General features: G+C 27.8%; 1 protein-coding gene across 1 annotated transcript; it reads left to right on the top strand.

The window, feature by feature from the left end:
• The first annotated feature begins 414 nt into the window (after positions 1-414).
• LOC132927063 (protein 5NUC-like) lies at positions 415-25,069 on the top strand. Its single transcript, XM_060991510.1, has 9 exons — positions 415-798; positions 9,859-10,062; positions 11,554-11,755; positions 16,857-17,051; positions 17,165-17,322; positions 19,154-19,268; positions 20,459-20,635; positions 22,056-22,259; positions 24,816-25,069. The coding sequence occupies exons 1-9, from the start codon at positions 442-444 to the stop codon at positions 24,911-24,913; spliced, it is 1,710 nt and encodes a 569-aa protein (XP_060847493.1). The 5' UTR covers positions 415-441; the 3' UTR covers positions 24,914-25,069.
• Positions 25,070-27,778: the final 2,709 nt, after the last annotated feature.

The following is a 27,778-nucleotide window of genomic DNA, read 5'->3' as shown; positions in this document are numbered from 1 at the left end:
ATAACCTATGGACGATTACGGTTTCGGTAACGGCCGAACAGCTTATCTTTATTACTCGGAGAACGAAAACAACGACACGAAACCGCGTTTATTCCATTCTATTTTATACGTAGGTAACACGTCACGTTTTTTTTTTTACAGTAATATTATTATTAAATTTATTTGCGAGACGAATTTCGTAATATTTTCGCTATCATTATACCGTTGCAGTTACTGTATATTATCGCCGTTAAAACGTTTCGACGTTATTCGCGTTCTGTTCAATAAACACAGTTGTTACCTATACAAAGCAGTCGTACAAGAATAACAATATCGTTATATTATTATGATAATATATATCTGTTTAGGTAGGAAACGTTCGGCTACGATTCGTTATCATTATGGCGGCGGCGGCGGTGGCGGTGGCGGTGCTGATCGAGGCCGCCGACGGAGCGCAGTACGATGATCGCGGCCGTGGTGTTGGGACTGCTTCAAGCGGCGATGGCGGCTGCGGCGGCTGCTGCTTCCGGCCAGTTCCGGTTGACCGTATTGCACACCAACGACCTCCACTCGCACTACGACGAGACTTGTCGCGACGGCCGGCCCGGTAGCCCGTGCGGTGCGGCCGGCGGCTACGGCGGTTTTGCCCGGTTGCGCGCCGCGCTGGACGCCGAACGTGCCCGGGCGGTCGCGGACGGCGAGCCGGCCGGCGTCGTCCACCTTTACGCCGGCGACACGTTCAAAGGCACGCGATTCTACGACGTGCTCGGCTGGCAGCCGGCCGCCGATCTGATCGGCAATCTCGGCGTGGACGCCATGGTACGTATACAGTCATCATAAGACGTTCGGGCGGCGCTTGCGGGAGTAAACAAATACAGCAAATCGTGTTTTTAGAAAGGTCCTTTTCCTCGCCACCACCCCCCCCCCCACTTGAGAAATTCAAAAAAACCGACCATGCCAATCGTCTGTGCTCTGTTTGTGCCCCCCCTTCTAACCACAGTTATACCGAGTGGGGCCAACGTAACGGGAGCCCCCCTACTTGAGAAATTCAGAAAACCGACCATGTCAATCGTTTGTACCTACTCTGTTTTTTTGAATTTCTCAAATGGGAAAGCTGAGGAAATGACTTTTTTTCGTAATTTTTTCGAACCATATGAATAAGTTATAAGTTGTGTGTCTGCATTCAATTGTCAGGCTTTTTGACGGTGAAAAATTGTTCGTCGACAAAATAAAAATATAAAATGTCTATAAATTCATTCGTTTTTGAGTTAGACCAACTTTAGATCAAATTTGCTACAAAAAAAGCTCATTACCTTTTCATCGCTACGATTAGAATCTAAAATAAATATACATTTTAAGATTGATAAGTTTGGTTGCCTAAAAGTCAAATAAATCGTTTTAATGAAATTTTAGAATCCTTTATAGTATATATTACGATATTCAATTAAACATCAAGCTTGTGGTATTTTATATTGCGTCGTTCGACGACGACGGTGTACTATATATATGTGGTGACATGGGTAATACGTGCGACCCACAACGACGTCGGTCAAAACGGTTTTGTGTCGTTTGTATAAGACAAAAATAATAATACAATTTTCACAACCAGTGACGGGCGATGGTGGAAAGGGGTATGTGAGCCAAAGGGATTATATATATATATATATACTATACAAGGACAATAAGGACAATGCGATCCATGTGTGTGTGTATACTATATACGTATGCGGAGTGGTGCACTAAGGGGATTCAATATTATATCCTTGCGATTTTATTCCATTTATTTTTCGATTAACCTTTTCTCGAGACAGCTAAAAGACCCGTGTTGCAATGCGACTCCGTGAATCGGAAATCCAATACGAATTGCATTACAGATGAGCTTTTCAAATCTCTGCGTATTGGCTGTTTAACATATTGTTAAGCACGATACACATACATTTCGACGGTTTTCTGACGGACAGAGCTTTCGGTTCAGGGGGTCTATTCTGTACGTCGCATGAACCATTTTATAAGAATAGCCTGTACGACAATAAATTGGCGATATAATGCTCAAAGCCATACGAAATGTGTGTATTATCCCATGCGAATGTCGTTCGTACGACTACGGGCGACGTATAAAATAAACTTAATAAACTCATCCCAAATCGTATACAATACTAAATGTAAACATAACGATTATAGAAACGATTACACTCGCCGGAAGCGCAGTGAGTTTTGTTTGAAGACATTTTTTATTATTATAATATAGGACGATTTAAAACCAGGGCTAGAAATCAAATTTTTTTAAAACCAGTTTAAGTATCGTCTTTTTTCATTTTTTCAACACCAAAACCAACATTTTCCGAGTCTTGAGTTAAAACCCAAACTTAAACCGGGGACTTTAAAAAACCGTTAGGTTAACAATTTTGGCAATGAATTATGAAAGTATAACGATTTTAGACGTGTTTTTAAAATACACGTGTATACTAAGTTTGTGTATTTAATGTATACGTGTAATTGATTCGATCGTTCAATTTATGTTTCACGCGTATTTAATGTACACAATATGTAATTAAATCGTCTAATTAATGTTTCATGTGTATTTAATATACATATTGTATAATTAATATTTCACGAATTAAATAATTATATTTATCAAACAATAGTATTATAATTTATTAAGAATTGATTTAAATAGATTATATTTTTAACATTCATATATAAATATATTTAATATAATTATATAAACTGTTAATTAACAAATTTACCTACACGCGTGTATTAAAAATACACTTGAAGCTTTAGTGCCACAAACCAATATACTATACGTATGTAAAAACTAAACGAAATATACGCGTAATTACATAGGTAGGTACCTACATGTGTACCTATAATGGTAGTAAGAACAACTGAATTATTTACTAATCTGGTCGAAATATTATTTATATTTTCTTATGAAAAGAATATTATTTTTGAATTTATTAATACATATCCTGATGATATTATTAAAAATAATTTATGAACGTTTTCCATAATCATGAATCTGAAACTTATTCTTAAAAAACAGTTCACAGAACCCAACCTGAAAAATGTTGAAATTTTATCGTCAACGCAAATCAAAAACTAAAAATTTCAAAAACTGTTATTGAAACCAAAAATCGTTAAAATTCGAAACTGTTTCTGTCTAATATACCCCTAACTCATCTCAAACTCATAATCCGCTTAAAATGGCGCGCGAAATTCATCACCAAATTGTATATGTTTCAGTTACAAGTACCTATCTTGTATTGATAAAAGATAGATTTTTTTAAATCAGTTTTAATAGTTATAGTGAGCGATTTGCATGTTTACTGCACTTATAATTAATTTTACAATGCAAGTAAAAATTATAAGCATAGCTTACAAGTGATTTTGTGTTACTTTTTATAATTTGTTTACTTTCGTGTGTAATTTATTAGTCATAGGAAATAATAAATATACATAATCATTATTATTACATTCTCAACTTCAATAAAAATAACAAATACAGAAGGTACAATATATGAACAAACAAACAAACAGAACGCCAATGGCAAATACATATATCTACGTTCCATCATGTAAATAAATTATCAAAATCCAAATATTGAAAGAAAAAAAATTGTACGTATGAAATGTTTGCAAATATTAATAAATTGATATATGAAATTGATTTTTTTAATTTCAATTTTAATTCTGTTGATTTTTTTAATATTTATTAATAATACAATTTTTTTATTAAACTTATAATCTGTCATTTTTATATTTTATTTTAATAGGTAATTTTTGTATGTTGTTATTTTCTTTTTTCAATTGTTCCTGTTATCTACTATATTATATTTTTATATATGTACTAAATCATGTACCTCATGTAATTGGGTTTTTTGTTATTACCCGTAAATAAATTAAAATACATAAATTGTACGGGCAAATAAAAAACCCATTTAATATTATAACGTGATGGTGTTGGACATTTCGATAACTACAGTTACTTCGGACTGACTATATAATATTAATTACATTTGCTAGTGGTACAATAAATATTTGTACATTAAAAATAAATATAAGAAATCGATAAAAATAAAAAAAATCTTTTCCAAAAAGTGATACGTATAGGTACTATTGTAAATTAATTACAATCTATATGTATGCATATATAACACAAGGTATAATATTCAAGAAGATATAGTTAACAATAAAGGCTTTACTATTACCATGTGCGTATTTAGGATTTTGTCTTGGGGAGAAGCCAGAAGGAAATGGATGTGTATTTAACCGGAAGCCAAAATTCGAGGGGGCTGGCATTCTCACCCCTCAAATTGCCTTAAATTATAGTAATTTATAGAAATATAAATACAAAATACGTTACCAAAATGATACATAACATGTTCCCTTAGAGATTAAATGTTTTTCTAAAACAAAATTGAATAGCTTTTTAAAAATAGCTAGAAGTTAGAAAAAGATTATCATCTCGAATAAAACTCAATAAGATTTTAAATTCGTTCCGGCTTGTTCTTTTCTCATATTCCTTATTTATCCGAATTATATACACTTAAACATTATCTTTAGGAATGCAATATCGATTTCTAAACATGTACATTAATATTAAATCAATGTCTGGAATAGCTAGCCTAATAAATACATAGTATCTGTAATATTATTGTAAGTATACAATAAACCTACTTAAGAGTATATATACAAATAAATGTTTATAAAACTCCATGTTTATTTTCTCAGAATCAACATTGGGCATAGCATAATATGAGCATAATATTATTTGTTTTTGTTATTGACGTCTTTCGTCGTGGTTCAAAGTATGTTGTACGTACGCGAGTAAATAGTATAGCGTGTCTTTTCTGTATTATAAAAATATAAACATTTATAATCATAATAATATAAATGTCTTCAGGATAGGTATTTAAAATGGAAAAAAATAAAATGTAACTGGGGGAATAAATTCACCATGTCATCCTATCATCTCTCCTTCTACCCCCCCATCTCCTCCCCCGTGAATACACCGCTGATCGCAACTAAGTACGATACGATATTTGTTGTAATGTATCGAAAGTTATTATTATCAGTGAAAATTAAGTTAAGTAACTTACTATGTTCGAAACGTGAAATCCCTATTATTTATTATTACAATATTTAATTTCGTGGTGGAATTTTGAATAAATTACATTATACGTATGTATACAGCATACTCATACGAAAAATACATAAGGCCGTGGTACGCTTAGTGGTACAGCACGTACATTTAAAACACCTTGAATATTTTCATTTATTATTTAAAATATACGTAATCGGAAATGTACATCAGTATTATACGTTTTTCATAAAATTTTCTTACCTCCTTTTAAAAAAAAAACTACTGTTATATTCTTTAGGAGCAGTTTAAAATATTTATCCAAATGTATATACATTTCTAATTAAAGAAAAATATTAATGCCGGTTTTTTAATAATCATCTCAATTTATTTTTTATTTAAATGGTGTTTCGCAGAGAATTTAATTTTTTTAACAATGTATCACTTTTGTCAAATACAATGATTGAGAAACACTATAGTGTACACACTACCCTCGTATAATAATATTATATAATATATTGGCATATAGCGAACTTACGAAACAATAAAACCATTATTAATATTATTTTATATCCATCTTAATATAGGCAGTTACACGATTTGATGTTTGATTGATTGGATTATGTTCATATGTATAATATATTATATAACAGCTTATACGTTATTTGATTATTTCTATATTTTATTAAGTTACGTTTTATTCGTCTTGTAAAAGCGTACGCTATTATTTTGTCTAAGTATATTACGATTAATGTGTGTTAGCGTTAAAGTATGAAATTGTGTAAAATTAGTTGTTTTTCTCAATGAAGTCCTATCTTTTTGTAACATTACAAACTAAGAACTAATAATATCATATTTTCAGAAAAAAAAGGTTATTCGTGTAGGAGTTAATAACATTTAGTCCGATTTTTGGCTACAGCCAAATTGTTTCCCATACCTACCTGAAAATTGAAATCTGAATTGATTCCCGATAAAGACTTTCAAAATAGGCGAAATACGATCTAATAATATTATTTATTATTATCATTACATATTTTCCATCATTAATACTTCCCTGCTAAGCAAAAGTACCGTAAAAACCAATAACGCCAATTTCAGAATAATGCAGTTTTGTATTTTTCATTTTATTATACTTTTATTATTTGTTAGTCTATTTGATTTAGTATAAAACATATCCACCTTAATAGTTTTTTTGACGAGGAATGCAATGAAATAATATTTTAAAAGTATTATTCGCTTAATATACGAATAAAAGTCACTTTTATATTATAACTTAGCAATATAAGCTGTTAATACCTTTATTTATTAAGGATAAACCACCGTAAGTAAATTTTACGGCATTTTTGCTTATTAATAATAAATCGTCTAAAAATGTATTTGCTAGAGTAAAATACCGTATATAAATGTATATAAATAAAGATATGGCAATATGTTCATATAATAATTTTAAACATGAGATTTATTAGAAATTAACATTATTATTAAAAATAATTAAAATAATAATAATTAAAACACAACAAATTTACACAAAAAATGGACTGTAATTTTGATGAAAATCGCGATTTATGTTGAATTAGAAAACATATACAATATGTTAATCGGTGAAGTACAGTACCAATGTTAGCCAAAACATTAAGCGAGACTCATAATATTATATTAAATACGAGTAATTATATTTTAATGAATAATCTGGGAGAACATTTTTTATTTATTAACAGCGTGGAAACCAATATTATTGGATTTTCATGTGATAGCAATAATTTGGAAGTATTATTGCGTAAAATTAAAATTATGTTATTGACGGTACTTTCAAAAGCAGTCGCAAGCTTTTTTAACAACTTTTTCAATTCATGGACGTAAAAAATAACTACTATGCCCCTCTAGTTTTTTTTTTTACTTCCAAATAAAAATGAAATTATGTTTATTATTATTTATTTTATACTTTTTTAATTAAAAATAAAAATTACATTTATGTCAAAAGTTACAATTTTGAATTACCTGTGAACAAATTCAGATATACCCTTTGTAACAACCCGGGAATCAATTAGGACGTGCCGTGATTTTCAATTTCCGTTAAAGTGTGTGGGCGGAGTCTCATCAGCATTATCTAGGACACTTATTAGTTATTACATTTTGGCAGAAACAGATGATTGCACTTATTGTCTACAACATAGAACTCTGGATACCGCTATAAATTTAACATCAAAAATGATCTTCAGAAAATTTTTATTCGTCATAATATCTTATATTAATTGTTTTATTGATATTTTTATTTATTTTAAATTTTAAACGGGACTAATATTATGTTTTTGTCGTTTACTATATCTGCCGCATATAGAGTCACGACACACTTGGGCCTATTCCAAGATATAATGGTCGAGTAACACTGCAGTACTTAATATAATTAGAGCACATATTTTTACGAAATACAAAGCATCAAAATATATATGATATGAAATAAAAATCATGAAAATATGACATAACAAATGTGCAAAAAAGTATAAGTAGTATAGCCGGTATAGGTACTAGTAAAAATAATGTATACCAATAGATCAGTTATTTGGTAAGTATTAATTTACCAGGTATAAAAATAGTTTTAAATAAATAGATTAGTTTAATTAGATACATTATGCAATAAGCAAAATCCTTGATAATAATAGATATTATGTACAATAGATTTTACTTTCTATTAAAAACGATGAAATTTATATTAGTTTACCGAAAATGATAGGCAAATTGTTGAAAAAATGTGAAATTATAATTTTCTATTCGATGAAATATTTTTTTTTACATTTATACCTACTCGTAATTAAATAAGCTTTGAAAACAGTATATAATTTAATTTTACATCAATAGATATTGAATATTTTAAAAATATGCAGTAATATGCAATAACCATAAATTATGAAGAAAAAATGCTGTGTGTTATCTCGAAAGTATTACGATTCGTAACATAAAAATATATACTTACAATTCTATAAAAATACAAATATATAACACTGTAGGTATTCACTATTGTTATGCTGAGAATATTATATTCGACGAAAATTAAGTCAGTTAGTCTTTTTTTGCGTGCTGAAAAATGTTAAAGTTGTACTAGGAAAAAAATAGGTATATTAAAAAATAGACAGGAAATAATATTTTCACGTTACATTATAAGTTATAACACAGTAATAACCGGATGCTCGCATTTAATCTCGATTCGCTCTCGTCGCCGTGTACATATACTATATTTGTATATAGGGGGTTTTCTATTTTTACTCGACGATAAATCATTGAGTTCGGAAACACGGTTCTTAGCTGAGCTTTCTTGATAATATTTTATAATAATTACAGTCTTAAAATGTTTTGAATTTGTAAGAACGAAAAATAAAACGAAGGAAAATTATAGATAACCGCTCTGCTATAAACGGAGTGTATCTCATCATTATTGAAGACAGTCAATCAGCCTATAATAAAGACAAGTATATTTTATTTATAGGTAGTAATTTATTTTTTGCAAATAGTTGGTAATACGGTAAATTTCATTTTCGCAGAGAACATTTATTATTTAAAAATGTAATATTAAATAATTTTAATAGTATATAATATCTATATAATCTTTTATTAACTTTTGAGTCAATACCAACTTACCCCAAAAACGGTGTGAATAGGTTTTTGGTGAAATAGGCAATAGTATAAAACGAATAATATGTTTTGAATATATCTTTGTATAAATGTTTAAAACTTAATAATATACGTACAAGTTTTAAATCCCCACAAAAAAAAATCATTTTTTGAGATACAACGAAATAACTTAATTCGTTGTTCTTCGTGTAATTAATTAATAATTTCATTGAATTTTAATTTTTAAGTCTTACATATTACAACAGAACACTTTATGATTTTGAACAATAAAATAATTTACACATTTTCATGAGTTTAAAGGAAAATTAGGCTATATTGAAATGTTTATAAAAAAAATGATTTATTTGTATGTTTAACGTTTCTAAATAATAAAATAAACATTTTACCGTGAGAACTTACATAATATTAAAAAAATTTTTTTACTAATGTCAAATTTCTATAAATAGCTCAAAAGGAATCAAAATATTTTGAAAATTTTACCATGTAAAGTAAACGCGTATATAAACATTCGATAAAAATATTAAGTGTGGTTATTCGTGTATTGTATGAGTTATTAAAACTACAGTAGAGCGTCGTTTATCCACATTAATTGGGACCGATTTGGATAATCGATTTGTGCAGACAATCAAATGACTATTAAAAATAAAGTTAAACATTAATTTACCGTGTGTATAACGCACCTATAATATGATAATTAGAGTGAGCCATAGTAGATAATAAAATAATATCGCATTTCATAATTTGTACACGATAAAACGAACATAACAAATAATAAAACTAAATTAAATTAAATTAAAAGTATATTTGTATAACAATTTTGTAGTGCAGAATGCGGATAATCGACGCTCTACTGTAATTAGAAAATAGATTTTGCCAAACGCTGGCACAATTATCGTTATTTCCTATGATTTTTTGATATTATTTTTGAAAGTATAGGTATTTGAAATTTAGTAAACGGTTTATTAAAAATGTTTTAATTCGTGAAAAATAACGAAAATAGACTGCCATTTATCATTGAATACGTGATATTTATATATTCAAATGTATCAAAATATAAAATATTATAACACGATAATTTGACTGTATAATGTTATTATAGAACATTATGATCGCCGTAGATAAAATTATGAATCTATAAAATAATAATAATTTTAAACTTGTGCATACAGTGTTTAGGAAATCACGAGTTCGAAGACGGTCCAGAAGCACTGGCACCGTTCCTGAAGTCCAAAAACATAAGTTCAATACCAATAGTCGTGGCGAACATACACACGGAAGAAGAACCGAGTTTAACGAACATTCAACCGTCTACGGTTCTGACGGTAGGAGGGCACACCGTAGGCGTGATCGGTTACCTGACACCGGACACGGAAGTAAGCAGCGCTCGATTGTTTCGTTTATAATATAATATATAAGTGTTTATTTATACTAAATTGTTTTTGTACATTATTATTGGGTATTTATGTGTACATGTATTATATTTGATTTTACGATAATGTTTGCTGTTCGCAGTTAACAAAGGCGAAAATACACAGCATTTTTTTTTATTAAGCTTACGTTTTTTTTTGGAACATTCAATTTTATTACATAATTTTACTTATTTTCAACAATATATTTTTCACTATTTTTTCATCGTCAGGTTAACTATTAATGATTTTAAATTAATTTTTCGTCTATTGATATTTGAAATAATCATTCGACACCCCAATAATAAATATATTCATTATTATTTATAATAAGGATTCATATTCAGAATAATTTATTATGAAAATAAAAATATTTTTTTTTGGTTTAAAAATAAATTTTATAAAAATTGATTATAACAATACGAAATGTGTTGTAATAAATAATATATATTGAACATTTTAGAAAAAAAAATCAAAAGAAGCCACATAATAATATAATAATATGTAGTTTATTGATGAAATAACTGCTTAGTGTGGTATCTTGCCTTGTATTTTTAAGTACCTTTCTGCTATTCGAGTAATATTATACATAACTATTTACCAAACATGTTCACCTCCATTTTGAATTTAAAATTTTCAAGTAGGTACTTGAATACACAAAAATGAAATACTTGAATACTGTACTTTTATACAGTCATACTTAGAGACCAATAAAACCATATTTTCGATAATTGAAGTTTTTATACCGTTTAAGAAGTGTCTTAGCTGTATCGTCCTATCGATACAAATTGATTTTTTTCAATTTAAGACCACGGTTGTTTACTGTGAACTAATCAAACAAATTTCTTTGAAAATGAACATACAGAACTATACATTGAACAAGCAATTTATGATTTATTAAAATACAGGGAAACCATACTTACCTTAAAGAAATATACTAAGTCATTAGTTGATTGCAGTTCTGCAAGATCTTCATCAATTTATTTTTTACCGCTCAAAATTTTAGAAATAATTCATTACAACGAATGTAATCCGTGGCTATTAGACATTCTATTTAGGATATGTTTAAGTCATCGTATCACTTATATTTATCGATAACCCATTATCGTTATGCTTAGTACAAAAATTTAGAATAACACGCGATAACTATATTCATTTGAATTTCGATTTAAATTCATCAAAACTTTTAAAAAATCCGTATAAAAGGGAAAATATGTGATTGTATATCGAACAAAAGTTTGATATTCAATAAATAAAATAATAGAATCTGCAACGAATTTTAAAATACGGTCTGTAAGAGTATTCTTGTAACGTCCAAAAATTATAATTTCAATGAATCCATTATGGGCGGGAAAAATGAGCACGAGTACGCTCAGTGGATCACCTTGTAATACCTATATTATACTGTTAGATTAGAGATTCGGACGTTTGATTGTCGCTTAAATCGTACTTTTACAGTTTATGAATAAAGTGGGCAAAGTTCGGATAACCGACGAACTTCAGAGTGTCAGGACTGAAGTGGCCAAGTTAAAAACCGCCGGGGTGGAGTTCATAATAGCTCTCGGGCATTCTGGTCTCGAAATGGACAGGCGGGTGGCCAGAGAAGTGGACGGTGTTGACGCAGTCGTCGGAGGGCATTCGCATTCATATCTGTACAGCGGTAAGTTTACCGCAACAAGCGAGGCGGAAGAATATAGGTAATTACGATAAATTTACTTGAAAAAATGGGAGCGAACAAAGGTCGATAATATAGGGTAATAATATGCATTAGGCTGGATAGAATGAAATAAAATATTTAAAAAAAAAAAAATGCTTTTATGACCTTTAGATAATAATATTGTACCGTTCCCTTTAGATGTAGAGCGTGTTATACATAATATTGCATATATTTAAAACTTTACCATGTTGTAGCTCAAAGCCTCAAAGGTGTACCATGAAATTACTTCGGTGAAGTTTTTATGAAACAAATTATTACTTATTTGTCGGCAACGTTTTATAATTATGTTCTGTGGCATCTACTTGCTGTTGTCGGTTAGACACTTATATAGGACGCGAGAGTCTTAAAATAGACATTTTCAGCATAATATCGGTGTTAATATTCGAATTTAGATAATATTTTGATTTTTTCTTGCGTATAGAATTAATGACAAATATAAATTCATGTCAACTAATATTCAAACAAAAAATATAAATATATAATTTTATTTCTACGCGGTTTAAAACTTTATTAATTAAAAATTATTACGGAATCTTTTTTTTATCTTTCAATTTTATATAAGCACACAACCTATACACAGTATACACGTGTAGTAGAATAAGAACAAGGGATGTTTGGATGTTTTTATTTATTTAAAATTGGCGTTTATGAAGAACCATTCAGTGTTGGAACTTAAGCATGAGGTTATAGGTCGTAACGTTTTTAAATTTGACGTATTATTTGTCATTTTATATTGCAAGTTTGCTGTTATCGTACGCAAGAAAAGAAAGAAATAGGTTTATGAGAGATTCGTGAAGTTACTTATCTATTTGATAACCTGTGATCATTGTCAAAAACTTATGATTATTGTAAGACTTAAGGAAATATGAAATATGTGTTATGAAAGTCACGTATAATCGCTAACACATTTTATCTTATTTTTTTTGATTTGAAATATAAATATTATATATTATACATCATAATTCATAATACTATATTAATTCTTGTATGTGTAACCTAAATATTATTATTCCATACATATATCACACACATACAATTAGAAGATCAATCAAACAAACAAAAAATATCATCTCCATTAATTAATTAGATGTTAATTTCCCTAGGTTATTTATAAATTATGACTAGCTGCTATATCATTATTCATTAGTAATTGGTTAATTTATTTACATGCGTACAGCTCGTTCATTTTATATTAAATTATTAATTAATTATATATTTATGCAAGATGATCAATTTAAGTACCTATCATATATTATTTCGAAAAGTTAATTTTTTTTTTCAATATAATATCTTTTTTACACTATTCGATGTCTGCAGTGCAAAACAAAATTTTTGAAAAAATTACTATTTATTACAATCCTTGTGGTTATCATTTTTAAAGTTTATCATTTACATCACACATTTTTAATTTCGTAGTCCTAAAATAATAGTTTTGGGAGTTTTTGATACATACAATTCGAATTTTGAACGAGTAGTTAATTAGTTATAATAGCATTTAAAGTTTAAATGGACTGAAAAGACACTGATGAAGCATACCCCGTAAAATATTCTTCTTCGGAATGTGGAATTAAAAAGACATTCCATCATTAAAAAGAGTAAATAAATGTAATAACAAATTATATGAAAATAATGATAATATGAAGAAAAAAAAACTTTTCGAAATAATAAGTGTACGACCCTTTAAGTTAACACTTAAACGGATCACTGTGTAAAAATCATTATGTAATTACAGCAATCCTATCGATAATTAGTATAAGTGATAAGTATAGGTACGCTTTTTTTAAGTGTGGTGAAATATTTGTTTTCAGTATCTTATTTAGAAATATTATTATCTTATACAGGTATTAAAAGTGTTGTAGATTGCAGTATAAGAGTGTTAACATTATAGTACAATATTATATACAAGCATCATCATATGTAGTAAATTATTGTTAACACGCTGCTCTTATTATATTATTATTTATTATATACGTTTTTACATACACCTATTATCTACCTATAATGTATATTTTCAAACGGTATTGTGGATATAGTCATACGTCAAGCTGTATTTTGTTAAGACCGTAAGCCTATATCGTATATACGTATATATATATGTATATATAGTTTTATTATAGAATAGAATACAGAGCCGTGCAGTTGTTTCCCGGGAGAACAACGAAATTATCCAAACCTCGGGTGCATAATATAATAATAATATCATAAGAAAAGGTTAACAACCCTTATTATTATTATTATTATTATTATCCGACTGGCACGTTGTGCAGGAGTGAATCGCATTCCGGTAGATCACCTGTTGCGTGTATATACGATATAAATATACAGGGTGCACCACGAAGTGATGAAAAATGAAATAAATCGTGTTCTAATCGATATTTTTCAATTTTTTTTTCCCCCTTAAAATTTATAGGCGCTTGTACTACAAGTGTAATATAAACTTTTGTAATTTTATTTTTTTGTACAGAAGATAAAAAAATTCAAAATAACCAATTTATAAACATATTGACAAAAATAGTTTTAACATTGACAGTATTTAATTTGAGTAATCTGTTTGCGATTTGTGAACGTTTAAATATTCGTTCGACTTTCCGCTACTGTGAAATTTATCAAAACCAAAAGAAAAAAACCAGTAGTAAAAACGAAATTTTTATCTGGAGTTAACGATAACCATATTAGAATTCTGATAATAATATGTATAATTTAGTTAAAAATAGCAAAAGGACAGAAAGGTCATAGATAATAAAGAACATGATTATCGTATTCGTTTTGACTTTTGGTTTTAATAAATTACCCAGTAGCAGAAAGTCGGACGAATATATTTTAAACGTTCATAAATCGCAAACGGACTCAAATTAAATGCTGTTAACGTTAAAACTTATTTTTTCAATATATTTATAAATTGAAAAATTTGAAGTTTTTAAAAAAAAATTTAAGTAAAAATATTTATATTACACTGTAGTGCAAACGCCTATAAGTTTTATGAAAAGAATAAATAAATAAAAATATCGATTAGAACACCAAGTTATTTTATTTGTCAGAACTTCGCGGTACACCCTGTACATATGTATACTATGTATGTATAATACAACAGCTGCTTCTCAACACCATCCATGGTAGATCTTTCTCGCGAGTTCATAAAAAAAAAGACGAAAAAAAATCATCGTTCATCAAATGCGTGTAATATAATTTATAGCCATCAGTTAGGAACATTGAATTCATTATGAATAATCGTGTGTCGAATAATAATATTATATACACCTACCCGACTACTATACACACATCATATTTTGTAATCGGACGTAGGTAATTAATGTTATATTGATGTTTGGATAAACGCGCAGTAATAGTACTATTCATTAATATAGGCACAGTTTGAAATGTCAACGAGTTTAGAGTTTCTTATTGGAGACGAACTTTTGACCAAACCGTTACGATCGATGAATTGTTTAAAACAGAGAAGTTCATATATAAAATGACAATTAATATTACAAATATATTAAAATATTTTGCATATTTCCAATGTATTTCACCATGTTTGTAGTGTGGATGCACATTGGGGCTTCAAGGTTGTGGTTGTTTTAGAAGCCTCAGGTAGACGTCTTAGACTTTTTAGTTTTATAAATAAATATAAATTATTAATAATATTGAATAATGATCAATAAAATAATTAAGAATTTAAGAAATTATTATTAGACTCATATGACTATTATAGACTCAATGTTATCTCTACAACTTGTGACTAGGTACTTCATTGAACGTTTTTCTCTTTTAAATCCATCTTCACTTTTATCAAACATAAAAAAATGAAGAATTTATGCATCATAAAATATATTAGATATATTTTGTAAACAGTAATTTTACTTATAAGAGCCAAGAGACCTCTAATATTATTATGGTGGCACCCTGGCATCTCGAGACTTGACTTAGAACCAGCACTGGTGTTGGTCCCCAACAGTACCTACATTTTTTTCTACTTAGCATTTTTAAAATATGGTTTCGTGTACAACAAGTCATGGAATTATTGATTATTCAAACACATTTTGTACGTAACTAAGTTTTAAAGATTAGGCAGGTGATGAGTTTTGGGTATATCTACCTAAATAGTTGACAGGCGGGCGGGTTGTGTATGAGGGCAAACACGGTGATGTATTATGTACCAATATTATAGTATAAAATAATAATAGTAATAAATAAATATTTGATCGACTGTGAACAACTGTCTGTTTTAAAAATAATTTAATCTCGTCGAAATATTAAATTTTTTTTATACACATAGATAACGTTGGCTGTGTGGCTGTGTTAACATGAACTTATATTTTTAAAACGAAAACCAACAATTTTTACTTACATTTTTAAACACATCGTTTATATAAAAAAAAATGTTTATGTTAATTAAAACTAAGTGTCTAAATTTGAACGAGAGATTTAACTACAGCATTACTTCTGCATAGCGAACACTCTTGGTCACCGAAATTTCGTCTGCTATTCGAAGGTTTTCGATATCAAGAGGTGTTTTTTAGGGACACTAAAAGGATTAAATTTTTGAAATTCATAAAAAATAAATGTGTAAAAAAAAATATTTAGTAAGTTAAATTAAATGATAATATCATTTTTTTTTATGTTTTAATGATATAATAATTTTAGTATTTTAACAATACTTACATAAAATAATTATAAAAAAAAGTCAATGCATATATACATAATAGGTAGATACAATTGAATTTGGCGAGAAAAAAATCAGTTTTTGAACGTGTTCGTTACCGTTATACTAGTGTAAAGCGTTTTTTTGTCGTCGGTTTGTCATTGTTTTCAGATTGAGATTAAAACTAGTGTCTGTCATTCGGAGAGTTCGCTATTTGAAGGTTTTTCCATTGAAAATAAGTGAAAATATCCCCGTTCTCAAAAAACACCTACTATCAGGCGATGTCCACTATTGAGAGGTGTTCGTTAGGAGATATACTAAGGAATAAGGATAGTTATTCGCGATGTTATTATGATAAAATATGTTCGATAATATAAGACTACAGGTTTTACTTTTATATAGGACCACCGCAGGACACAGAAGCGCCGGTGGGGCCATACCCCGTGATCGAAAAAAGAGGTGAACAAATTGTGCCCGTAGTGCAAGCATATGCGTTTTGCAAATACTTGGGGAAATTGGTTTTGACCTTCAACAGTGATAAGCGTTTAGTCAGTGCCGTCGGTGCGCCAATTTTTTTGGACCAAACCGTTCCTCAAGGTAAGTACAATCGATAAAAATTATATATTGGCACGTAACAAAATGCCTATGTATTAGACGTTTGCTTGCGTGCGTGAGTGTTCGTGAACAAAAATAACGCTCATAGATTTCAGATCCGAAAATGTTGGAAAAAGTCGAATACTACAAACAATTAATGGGAGACCCACCTGCCGATATAGCCATCGGAAAAACGCAAGTGTTTTTGGATGGAAACTGTAAATGCGCGGAGACCAATTTGGCCAATTTGATAACCGATTCTTTTATACGCATAGTGAGTATAATGACGATTCGGGTAGAAATTTTAATGCGCTAAGAGTCAATTGAACGTACCTTTTTTAATAGATTGCTTCCGGTAGATGTAGCAAATAATCACACTTTGAAATTGCACGTACAATAATTATACCTAATATAATATGATATAAGTCATAAATCATAATATAATTTATGAAAAAAATAACCGTCAATAAGTCAAATGTCTGATAATGTCTGATGATGTACAAAAATCATCTTCAATACCAATTTTAAATTTTTTTCAGTATTTATGCTTATTTCGTGCATAATGTTTTATTGTTATTTTATTATAATTTTATTTATTTATTTTAATTTGATAATATTATTTTTCATATCGATTCCTTATATGAGTGCGTTGGCCTTTTCTATTATACTACTTCTTATTAATACTTTAGTATCGATTTGCATACATTTTTTATTTCTAAAAATGTATATATGTTCGGGCAAGGAAAACAACTGTTTAATTTAAAATTAAAAGATCTTAGTTGTATATTTAATATCTATATTCAATGAACTTTCTGATTTAATATTATTCACTAATATAACTATAATGTTGTTTAATAATTTATTCAACTTGGAATACAATTCGTGTGCACCCTGAGACCAAGTACTTGTTTAACGATAAATTCTATACAAAAATTTACGATCGTTTCAAAAATTAAAATTTAAAAATATTCTAAAAACTTGAATAATATTTCCTAAATTTTTTTATGCTTTTAAACTTTAAACGCTTTAAAATTGAATTTGTCCATAAATGTGATTAATTGCTTATTTATATTAATTGATATTATGTATAGGTCGTAATAATTAGTAATTATAATGTTACAATTATTTTAACAGTAAACGTTTGCTATTTTGTAGAGCATAAACTTGTTCAAAATTTAAGACACACGCGATTTGAATATTTTATAGAATTGTTTTATTTTATTTTCTCTTGAAACATAATAATACATCCTATATGCTATGTTTAGCGGTAACACTACCTTAATATTGATTTTAAAAATTATAAATGTATTGCATATTTTTAATTCCACGGTCTCCAGAGCCCAAGAAAATATGTTGATGTTTAAATATCAAATAGTGAAAAAATAGTAGTATTGATAATAATAACACTTACATAGTTACATGTATTGTAGTCGAGTGCTAGTAGAACCACAGATTTTTGTTGCTGGATATTGTTACCTACTCAATGTCACTTCATTTCACAGTTTTCTATAATCTTAATTTTAAAAATTTATGAACAAACTATATTGCTGGAATATATTTTAATGTTTACAACACAGAAGTTCTATAGAAAATATCAATAATTTCCATTCTAAAATATGAATCATGTAATATCAATATAGCACATTCTTGTAAAATTGCATGTATAATTCTAACGTACCTATTAGATAATAATTAATTATTCGGAAAAAAAATATAAATAAAAAACATCCAATATTATATTAGATTATTCATAATCAATTAATGTGTTGTTGTTATATAGTTGATTAGTTTTAAAAGATTGTTATATTTTTTTAATGAAATATTTACGAAAACTATTTATTTATTTTTTATTTCATATTTGAATATATTCTGCCTTTTGTATAAGTTGGAAAATGTAAAGACTGTGTGTTATCTGCAGGTACTAAAAATGTATTATTGTTTATTGATAAACCAATAGTTATTTTTTGTTGCTACTTTCAGTATCTAAAATAGATTTTTAATTTTATAAAATATCTTTATCGAATTCAAATAAAATAGTAGTTGACGAATATGTTTTGCATATTATATTGTATTTTATTTTAATTCTATTATTAAAAATATTCTAGAATTTGAAAAATTTGTTAAAAAACAACGTGACTTTAAGAGGTTGGACCGATGCCGCTGTAGCGATTACACTAAGTAGTAGTATACAGAGTTCAATAGATGCTTCAAAATCACAAGGTAATATAAGATTAATATTTTTAATATCATACAAATATTATTCAATTTGATAAATATATGATGTATATCTCTATAAAAATGGTAATTTGTCGATCATTTTCATACCTTTTTTTTCCCTTAAACAGGCGCGATGACAAAAAAAATATATTCAAATTCTGATTTTTAGAATTTTTAGGTACATTTTTCTATTTAAGAACAATATTTTTCAAATACTTTGAATTTTGTGTGCCATTTAAAAGCATTGCCAATATAAGTTTTTTTTTAAACTTTTCATGTATATAATTAATCAGACAACTTTAAATGTTTTTGTATTTGATTTTTTTTTTCAATTTTTCAATAATTTTTTGAAATGTAGACATTATAAACTTTTGGAATTATTGTAAATTTGATGAATCCTATTCATGTATGATGCACATGGCTAATGAACTACGGTACCTTTTTATTATAACCATATACATTATCTTATTGTTATCCATCTATTAAAATTTACTATAAATAATTTAATATGTAATTGGACTTTACCCGTTATGTTTTAAACAAATAAATATTTTTAGTAACGTTATTTTTGTCAAATAGTTTGACATTTGAAATTAAATACTTGAAAATGTTTAAATAAAAAAATATAAAAATTAAGTACATTAAATTTCAGTGTTAACATTGTCAAAAGAATAAATCTTATAATGTAATTTTATTACCTACTGTAAATATAAAATATTAATTTTTTATAAATAATTTGTAGACGTCGTTGAGAACTTTCTTATTTAGGGAACCTTGGTATTTGGAGATTTTTAATTAATTTACTTATCTTAAATAACTAATTATATCTTAGATACGTATGAATATTTTTGTTTATAAAATATTAAAATAGAAAGTATATCCATTAACACGTTGGGAAATTAAGAACACTGCCAAACACCAGTAGTTCTCTGTATTAAATTCAATTATTTTTTTAGGTATCTATTTTTACAAAGTCTTTTGCTATCAATTATCGTACAATTTATTTTACAATATTTGTACAAGAACTGACAAAATCGATACAACAATCGATAACAATCGATATATATATATATATAAGTGTGTGTGTATAATGTGATACCTACTTAATCAAATATAGTAAAATATTATTATGAATAATAAGTATATACCTATATATTTTAAATATTTGTATTGATTTGTGTACTTATTATCAGGTAATATATATGAATCTGACATTCAGCGCACATTGCCATACAAAACTCCTCTATGTAAGGTGACCATTACCGGAGCGACGCTACTAAAAGCACTAGAGCACAGTGCATCCATGTATGATTATACAAACTGTTCAGTTCCAGCAAAAAATATATATGGAGGTTTCATGCAAATGTCAGGTAAATGCTGAGAAAGTTATTAAGATTTTTTATCTCATTAAGTTAAGATATACCACTCTGCTCTACACTAGGTTTTGAGTAAACAACACTGTAACGAATGTGGTAAATGTATTGTAATTAAATGATATAGCATTTCATACGAAAAACGGTTCTGAGCAAAAATGGTCTGTCAGCTTCTATTATTAAATATTTAACATGATAATATAGTTTTTTATATTGCTATTAATATAATTTATTTTATTGTTAATATTAAAAAAAAATTGATTTAATGTTTAACGAAAATATTACATTTTTATAAATATATATTGGAAAAAAACTCAAAGTGTATTTTAAAATATTTAGAAAATTATACGATGTGCCAACAATTTTACTATGAACCTCCCCAAAGTAACAATTAGGTCTAATTAGCTACCTAAAACTACCACTAAGTTTAAAATTGAAGCATTTTTATTGCCCCAAAAGTTGACGAAAATCACAAAAAACACATATAATTGTAAAATCAATACAGTTATTGCTCCGCTCAATCTAAAATATAAATTAAAATTAGTTCATTACTTATATTGCTTTTTTAAAATTTACTTTTATTTTTTTTAACTTTTAAATTTGACCAGTTAATCATAAATAAAAGTTAATTTAACTTAGTTAAAAATTAGGTAGTTTTAATTAATTAAATTTAATTTTTAAGAAAAAATAAATATTACAATTTATGCAAATTTAATAAAATATTAATATTATACTCAAATCAAAAAATGTAAATTAAAAATACTACACATGAGAGTTATATTGATAGAAAAAAATAACAGAAAAGGAAGAAAATTCGTTGACAGAGTCTTATCAAAGAAGTTATTAATCATTTAACACAAATTTTTAAGAGAATATGTCACCAACTTATCTTCAAATATCTATGTTATTGAGGAGTTTGAAGTTGATAGGTGTTGGGTAATACAGCTATAATTGTTTATGTAAAACTTTTCAAAATTCAAAAAAACACATTTCGATATAGGTACTTATTTCAGATTGTTATTTTTTTTATCATTATGTTATCTGATTTATATTAATTAAGATCAAACCATTGAAAACATTTTTGAATATTTATTTTATATTTCACTAACAACTATTAATTGTTTAATTAATAATTACTACAGTATTAGCAGGACCTATAAAAAAGTTTTTTTTATAAGACTGTCAATTCGCAAAACCATCACTACCAACAAAACCGAATCCTACCTATTCATAAACCGGACTCAAATATTTACGTTACTGTATATGTAGTAGATCTCGAAATAATTTGAAATTTTCGAAATTGGTCTTTTTATGATATCGTATTTTCAACTCGTATTATATAGTCGAACCACATCATTTATAATACAGTTTATTATTATATTCTACCTAAAATACGTCTTGTTCATTTCTTTTTCAGGAATGCGCGTCACTTACGACATTAAAAATGCCGTGGGTTCACGGGTACAGTCTGTGAATATTCAATGTTCAGAATGTAAGTTGCCATCTTACGAGCCAATCGATCTGGAAAAAAAGTACACGATAATCATGACTAAATACATGGCATACGGCGGAGATCAGTATAAAATGATCAAGGATGAACTTATTAGCATTAACAATTTAGGTGAGTGTCATCTATTTTTCGCGTAAAAAATCAATACAATAATTAATAATATACAATACGAATTAGATTAGACGGACTAAAAAAACCATTATTTTGTACTTTATTCGGTCAAAAACGAAATATTTAAATATTATTTTATCAATAATAATTTTTTTTTAAGTTTTTGAACCATTGCAATAAAAATTAAAAAAAAAATGTTTTGTTTACAATACCGATAACTAGAAATATAATTATTTAAACATGCTAATTTACATAGGTTGGATAATTTTAAAATTTATTTATTTTATTTAGTTATAACTTATAACTTAAAAGTTACCTTAACTTTTTTAAAACATAAAATTAAACATTTTCTCATTATTGATGGATAATAAAAATAAAAAACCCATACGAATTTGGATATTTTTTAAGTTTGGTTTGCGAGAAGTTAGGTAGAATGATGTTGAATCTCTGGAAAACTTTTCCTCCAATAACCAAAGGTTAGAACTAGAGATAAACGATACATATTTTTGGAATCATTTAAAACTGTATTGACATTTTTTAAATAAAAATTGGGATAAATACTATTATTTAATTATACATTAATATATTATTATTTTTTATTTTTTGTTTAGTCAATTAGGCTAAAGGCTTATAAAAATAAAAATATATGCATAATAAACATACAATAATTAAAACCAATTATATACTTAAGTGAAATAGAAAATTAGGTTATATTACTATTATTAGTAAATACGTCATGATTTATTTATTTATTATGTACACTAAATTGTACATGTATATATTATAATATATATATTTCGAAATCTCAGGGAAAACAATAATGATACAATTACTCCGAATCAAAACTATTTTTCTATTTTTGTTATTTTGTTATTTATCCAATCATCTATGTATATTTTGATTGGTCCCATTAAGTAGTGCAGAAAATCCAATAGAAGAATTTTTTTCCGTGTGTTAATTTTAGTGTATATAGGTACTCCTACCAGCTCGTTGGAAGTGAATGAGTCAATTAAATGTCAACTAATATTCTATTTATATAATGAGACACGATTCGATGGTATAAATGCGAAAATTAGAAGTCAATTATTGCACATTTCCTGATTTTATTTTATGAAGTCTTTGACGGTTTAATGGTATATATAAAAAGGTGTGTCGCTAATGTGTATAAACACGGCTATAAAAAGAAAAAAATACGTTTGCAGTAAAATAATAGGTTTTAGTTTCCAGTTTCCGTATAGCATATTATAAATGTATAAGTTCCGTGACGTTACAATTTCCACTATTATATTATTAATTTATCGACAGCTTTATCTGTCATTATATATTTTAATTTGCATATAATTTTCGTTACTATACGCAGACTATGTAGGTAAGTTTATCAGCTGATTTTAATGTTGCAAATTGTTTTTCTTTGTGTGCATTTCATTTGTAGAGATATTTTTCTCGAAGTTTGATCGCATATAATCTACACAATTTCGTATGTACATATTAATTCAACAGTATTTATTTATTACTCATACCAGCCGCGTGTGCATAAATAATTGCTTTTATATAAATATAGCCGTCGTACGTGACTAAAGTGTGTTTGGTGTAATTAAATACGAAATTGTTTGATGCATAGTAAAACAATAAATTCCTTACTGTTGGGAACAAATCTAATCTTAAAAAGATATAATTCCACATTTACCTAATCTGTAACCACTGATCATAGATACTTAATATCCTTTGCGATTTAAGTAAAACGACGATACTTGATAAAACAAAGTTATTAAAATATACGCGAATTGGGGGAGATATTAACGTATCGTTTGAGTAAATTAGATTTATTAACCTTTACCTATACAAAGTCTTGAACAAATAAGAAAAACTGCAATAAATACGTGTAAAAATAAAACAAAATATAGACCTATACTCAAAACTAACTAAGTTTATACGTTCAATTTTACTCACGAAATTATCTATTCCAAAAATAATATTTAATATAAAAATATAAATATAGAATATATTTTCATATAATTATAGACCGTATCTACACCGTTAATACACCGTAATACACTAGAGACTAGAAGTTGCACATCAACTTTAAAACTTTTTTTTCCAAAAAAATGTTACGTTTAACGATGAACCATTTTGTTTTGTAAATCAAGAAAAATATACGGTAAAAATAATGTATTCAGCTAAGCTTAAATTGTTATGTTTCTAAAAATGGAAGGAAAAAAGTATTAGATATATTAGGCGTCCGTATAAATTTCGCCCAAATGATAAACATATATACATTTTCCCAAACGATATGTGATTTTGAGACATTTGCTCAAATAAAAATTGCCTTGATAAAACATACATATTTCTTTGATTATAAAAATTATTTTTTATCAAACGCGTGTATATTATAAAATTTTAAACATTTTTAATTAAATTCGATTGCCAGGTATTTACCTGTATGGTAGCAGATTATTATAAAAAAATACAATTTTACTTACTTTGAGAAAATTTTGAAAAGTTTTTTTTTTTATCGATAATAGAATATAATTGTTATAATTATTGTTTTTTTTTCAGAATTCTTAGAAACAGACGCCTTGTTATCGTATGTCAAAGAAATCACACCAATTTATGCTGAAGTAAATAACAGAGTCAACGTTTTGAATCGTAAATGAAGAGAATCGTATAATATATTATAATATCATAATAATATAGTCAATTTATAGTGTCGACTTATCGCGTTTGCTCCATCGAGTTTTTATTTACTATTATATTTACCTCAATCGATTTTTTTAGTGAATAAAAATAGCAATATCTAACGATTTAAAAAACATCGTGAGGTGTATTTTGTTCTTTTTTTTTTTTATTATTTATCCTATCTCGCAGTATAGGACACGCGTACAGCAAATAAACCTGCAAAGTGCTAAGCAAGTATTTGGCAACGGAAATCGGAGTAAGTAATCGAGTACTAAATCGGTTAGGTTAGGTTGGGCACATAATAAGTCTTATACCCGTCTATTTCGACACTTGTGCGCATACTTATTCGTTTGCGAATGAAATTTCGTTGAACTCGATTTCAATGGCCCTTATTCGTCGTACAAAATGTATAAGTTGATACAGCAGGTTGCAGCAGGCAGTCCTTCGTGCGCCGTTACACAATACATTTATGATAATATCGTATTATCGTTCGCGTTTATTGTAATAATACAATATAATATAATAATATGATATACATTGTCGTCGACCGCAGATCAAGCTGGATCGATCCGTATCACGTATACGGACGATCCATATTTTATCTCCCGCCGTAGGTACACCTGTTATTATTATAATGTAAAACATTATTCCCGTCCTTTTTCCCGAATCGAAATATACGAATACAGTCTTTTTCTCGAAAACACACTTGTCACAGATGGCCACGGCGTTATCGATATGAAAAGATATCGGTAAGACGACGTCATCCATACGATTAGACGAACATTTTCAATAATTATTTTGATATTTGGAATATTAATTTTAGGTAATATTTTTGTACGCGTGGAATTTTACAACGACGTATGTTTTTTTTTCAATTTAAAATGAGGTTTTTGGTTGCAAATTGGATCTAGTTGGTTGTCCATCAGAATCATTTTTTCATTATACAAATATGATTTATCATTGAATTCAAATTGAACACATTCATTGCCTACTTACTATAGTCGGCTACGCTTGGACTTATACTGTAAAGCATACCGATTAATTACTTTTTCTAATATGAATAATATAATGATGTGAACATATTATGAATGTTGATATCATATTTTTTTTTTTTTTTTTTGTAATCTTCAATTAGATTAAGTACTGATAATTTTAAATTTTGACTTTTCAAAATATCAACTAGATCTAATTTTCTATCAGAAACGTTCTTCGAAGTATGTGAACGGTTAATTTTTATAATACTAGGAATAATAATAAAAATAAATAAAAAAAACACACTCAACGTGAAATCAATACAATTTAATATTGTCTTTCAACCCTTAAAACAATTAAAATATCATCTTTGTAAATATATTGTTCAAAATGTCCACAGATAAGTATACAAAATATTTCTTTGGTAATAGTAGTAAATATTTTCACTCAACATTTTACAGCGAAATTCCACGCTAGTAGCTGCCTTAATATGCACGCATACTCGATTGAACGGCTCGACGACGAATTTTTGAAAATACAAAACGTAGGCGTATAATGCATAATGCTGGGAATGTAATGCGATAAAAATATCCCAAAAATGTTTCTAAGAAATCAAAATAATTCACATACGAAATTAACTTATTTTTTTTTATTTTAACCAAAAAATATATATTGTTGAATTTAAAAAAGTTTTGCAATATTGCACATTTTTAAGTCTTCTACATGGATTTTCAATTTAGAAAAAAAATATTATTTTCGTTTAATTTTCTGTTGCCAGCCATAATTTCGATTTTTACGTCGAAAAATTATATTTAATAATATTGTATTAGGTAAAAACTGTCTTAGCATAATATGTTTTAAAGTCAATTTTTTAAGTAAAAATATTAAAATAAAATTTATAATAGCCGAGATTTCGGTGTAAAATATTCTAAAAAATGACTGAAAATGGAATATTTTCGAAAAATATTAAAATATATTGTAAACTTCTTATTCTGTTACAAAAATACACGAAAAGTATGTTATACAATAAGCATCGCCAGTGTTTGGAAAGAACATCGTTTACGCGTTCACGTTCATATTAATTTAGTGAACGATATGTGAACGTCATTCGTTTTTTTTCAAATAGAATGTGAACGTGAACGACGTTTATATTTTTAGTGAATTTGATAGATTTTTAAGACGTTCAATTTATTTATCATTTAATACGTATAAAGTATGTGTTTTCTCATTATGGTTCCTATGATACTTATTAGATTGTAACTCAAATAACATGTGACATATTAAAAATATAATTCAGATACTTTACAAATTGTATATGCTCTAAAGTCTTAATTGTATTTTTATTTTTGGGTTGAGTCGTATATATTTATGGGTTTTTATATTTACTACAGGTTAACGATTCATAAAAAAAAATTTAAAAAATTAAATGAACGACCCATGAACGGGTTTTCATTTTTTGAAAGAACGTCAACGTCAACGCGTTTGTTAGAAAAAAACACGAACGTGAACGAGTTCCTTTTTTAAGAACTGAACGTGAACGAATTCATTTTTTAAGTGAACGTTCCGAACACTGAGCATCGCGTAAAGTGCACGAAAAGTGCATCGAAATACCGACTCCTTATCATATAATACTACTACGCATTATATTATGTCTACGAATTATTTTATTATTTCATGTCCGTCGTCAACCCGTCAGCGACGGCCTCGGATGACGCGCAGTCTTTTCTGCGACAATAGCGCACATCATATTATTATTATAATCACTGCTGTACAGAGGATTTTACTGCTACGTGCACGCGTATATCGGATTCATATTATTATTATTTTATCGTGTCGCGATCGCACTCGCCGGGGACGACGACGCGTCTCGG

Source organism: Rhopalosiphum padi, chromosome 3 (genome assembly GCF_020882245.1).
Source record: "Rhopalosiphum padi isolate XX-2018 chromosome 3, ASM2088224v1, whole genome shotgun sequence".
NCBI classification, from domain to species: Eukaryota; Metazoa; Arthropoda; class Insecta; order Hemiptera; family Aphididae; genus Rhopalosiphum; species Rhopalosiphum padi.
This window is presented reverse-complemented; position numbering and strand designations above follow the sequence as displayed.

Excerpts from the sequence above, each read along its gene's own strand:
- LOC132927063 (XM_060991510.1), top strand. The coding sequence starts at position 442 with ATGATCGCGGCCGTGGTGTTGGGACTGCTTCAAGCGGCGATGGCGGCT. Across the intron at positions 19,269-20,458 it reads AGATGCTTCAAAATCACAAG|GTAATATATATGAATCTGAC; the intron begins GTAATATAAGAT and ends ACTTATTATCAG. Across the intron at positions 20,636-22,055 it reads AGGTTTCATGCAAATGTCAG|GAATGCGCGTCACTTACGAC; the intron begins GTAAATGCTGAG and ends TTTCTTTTTCAG.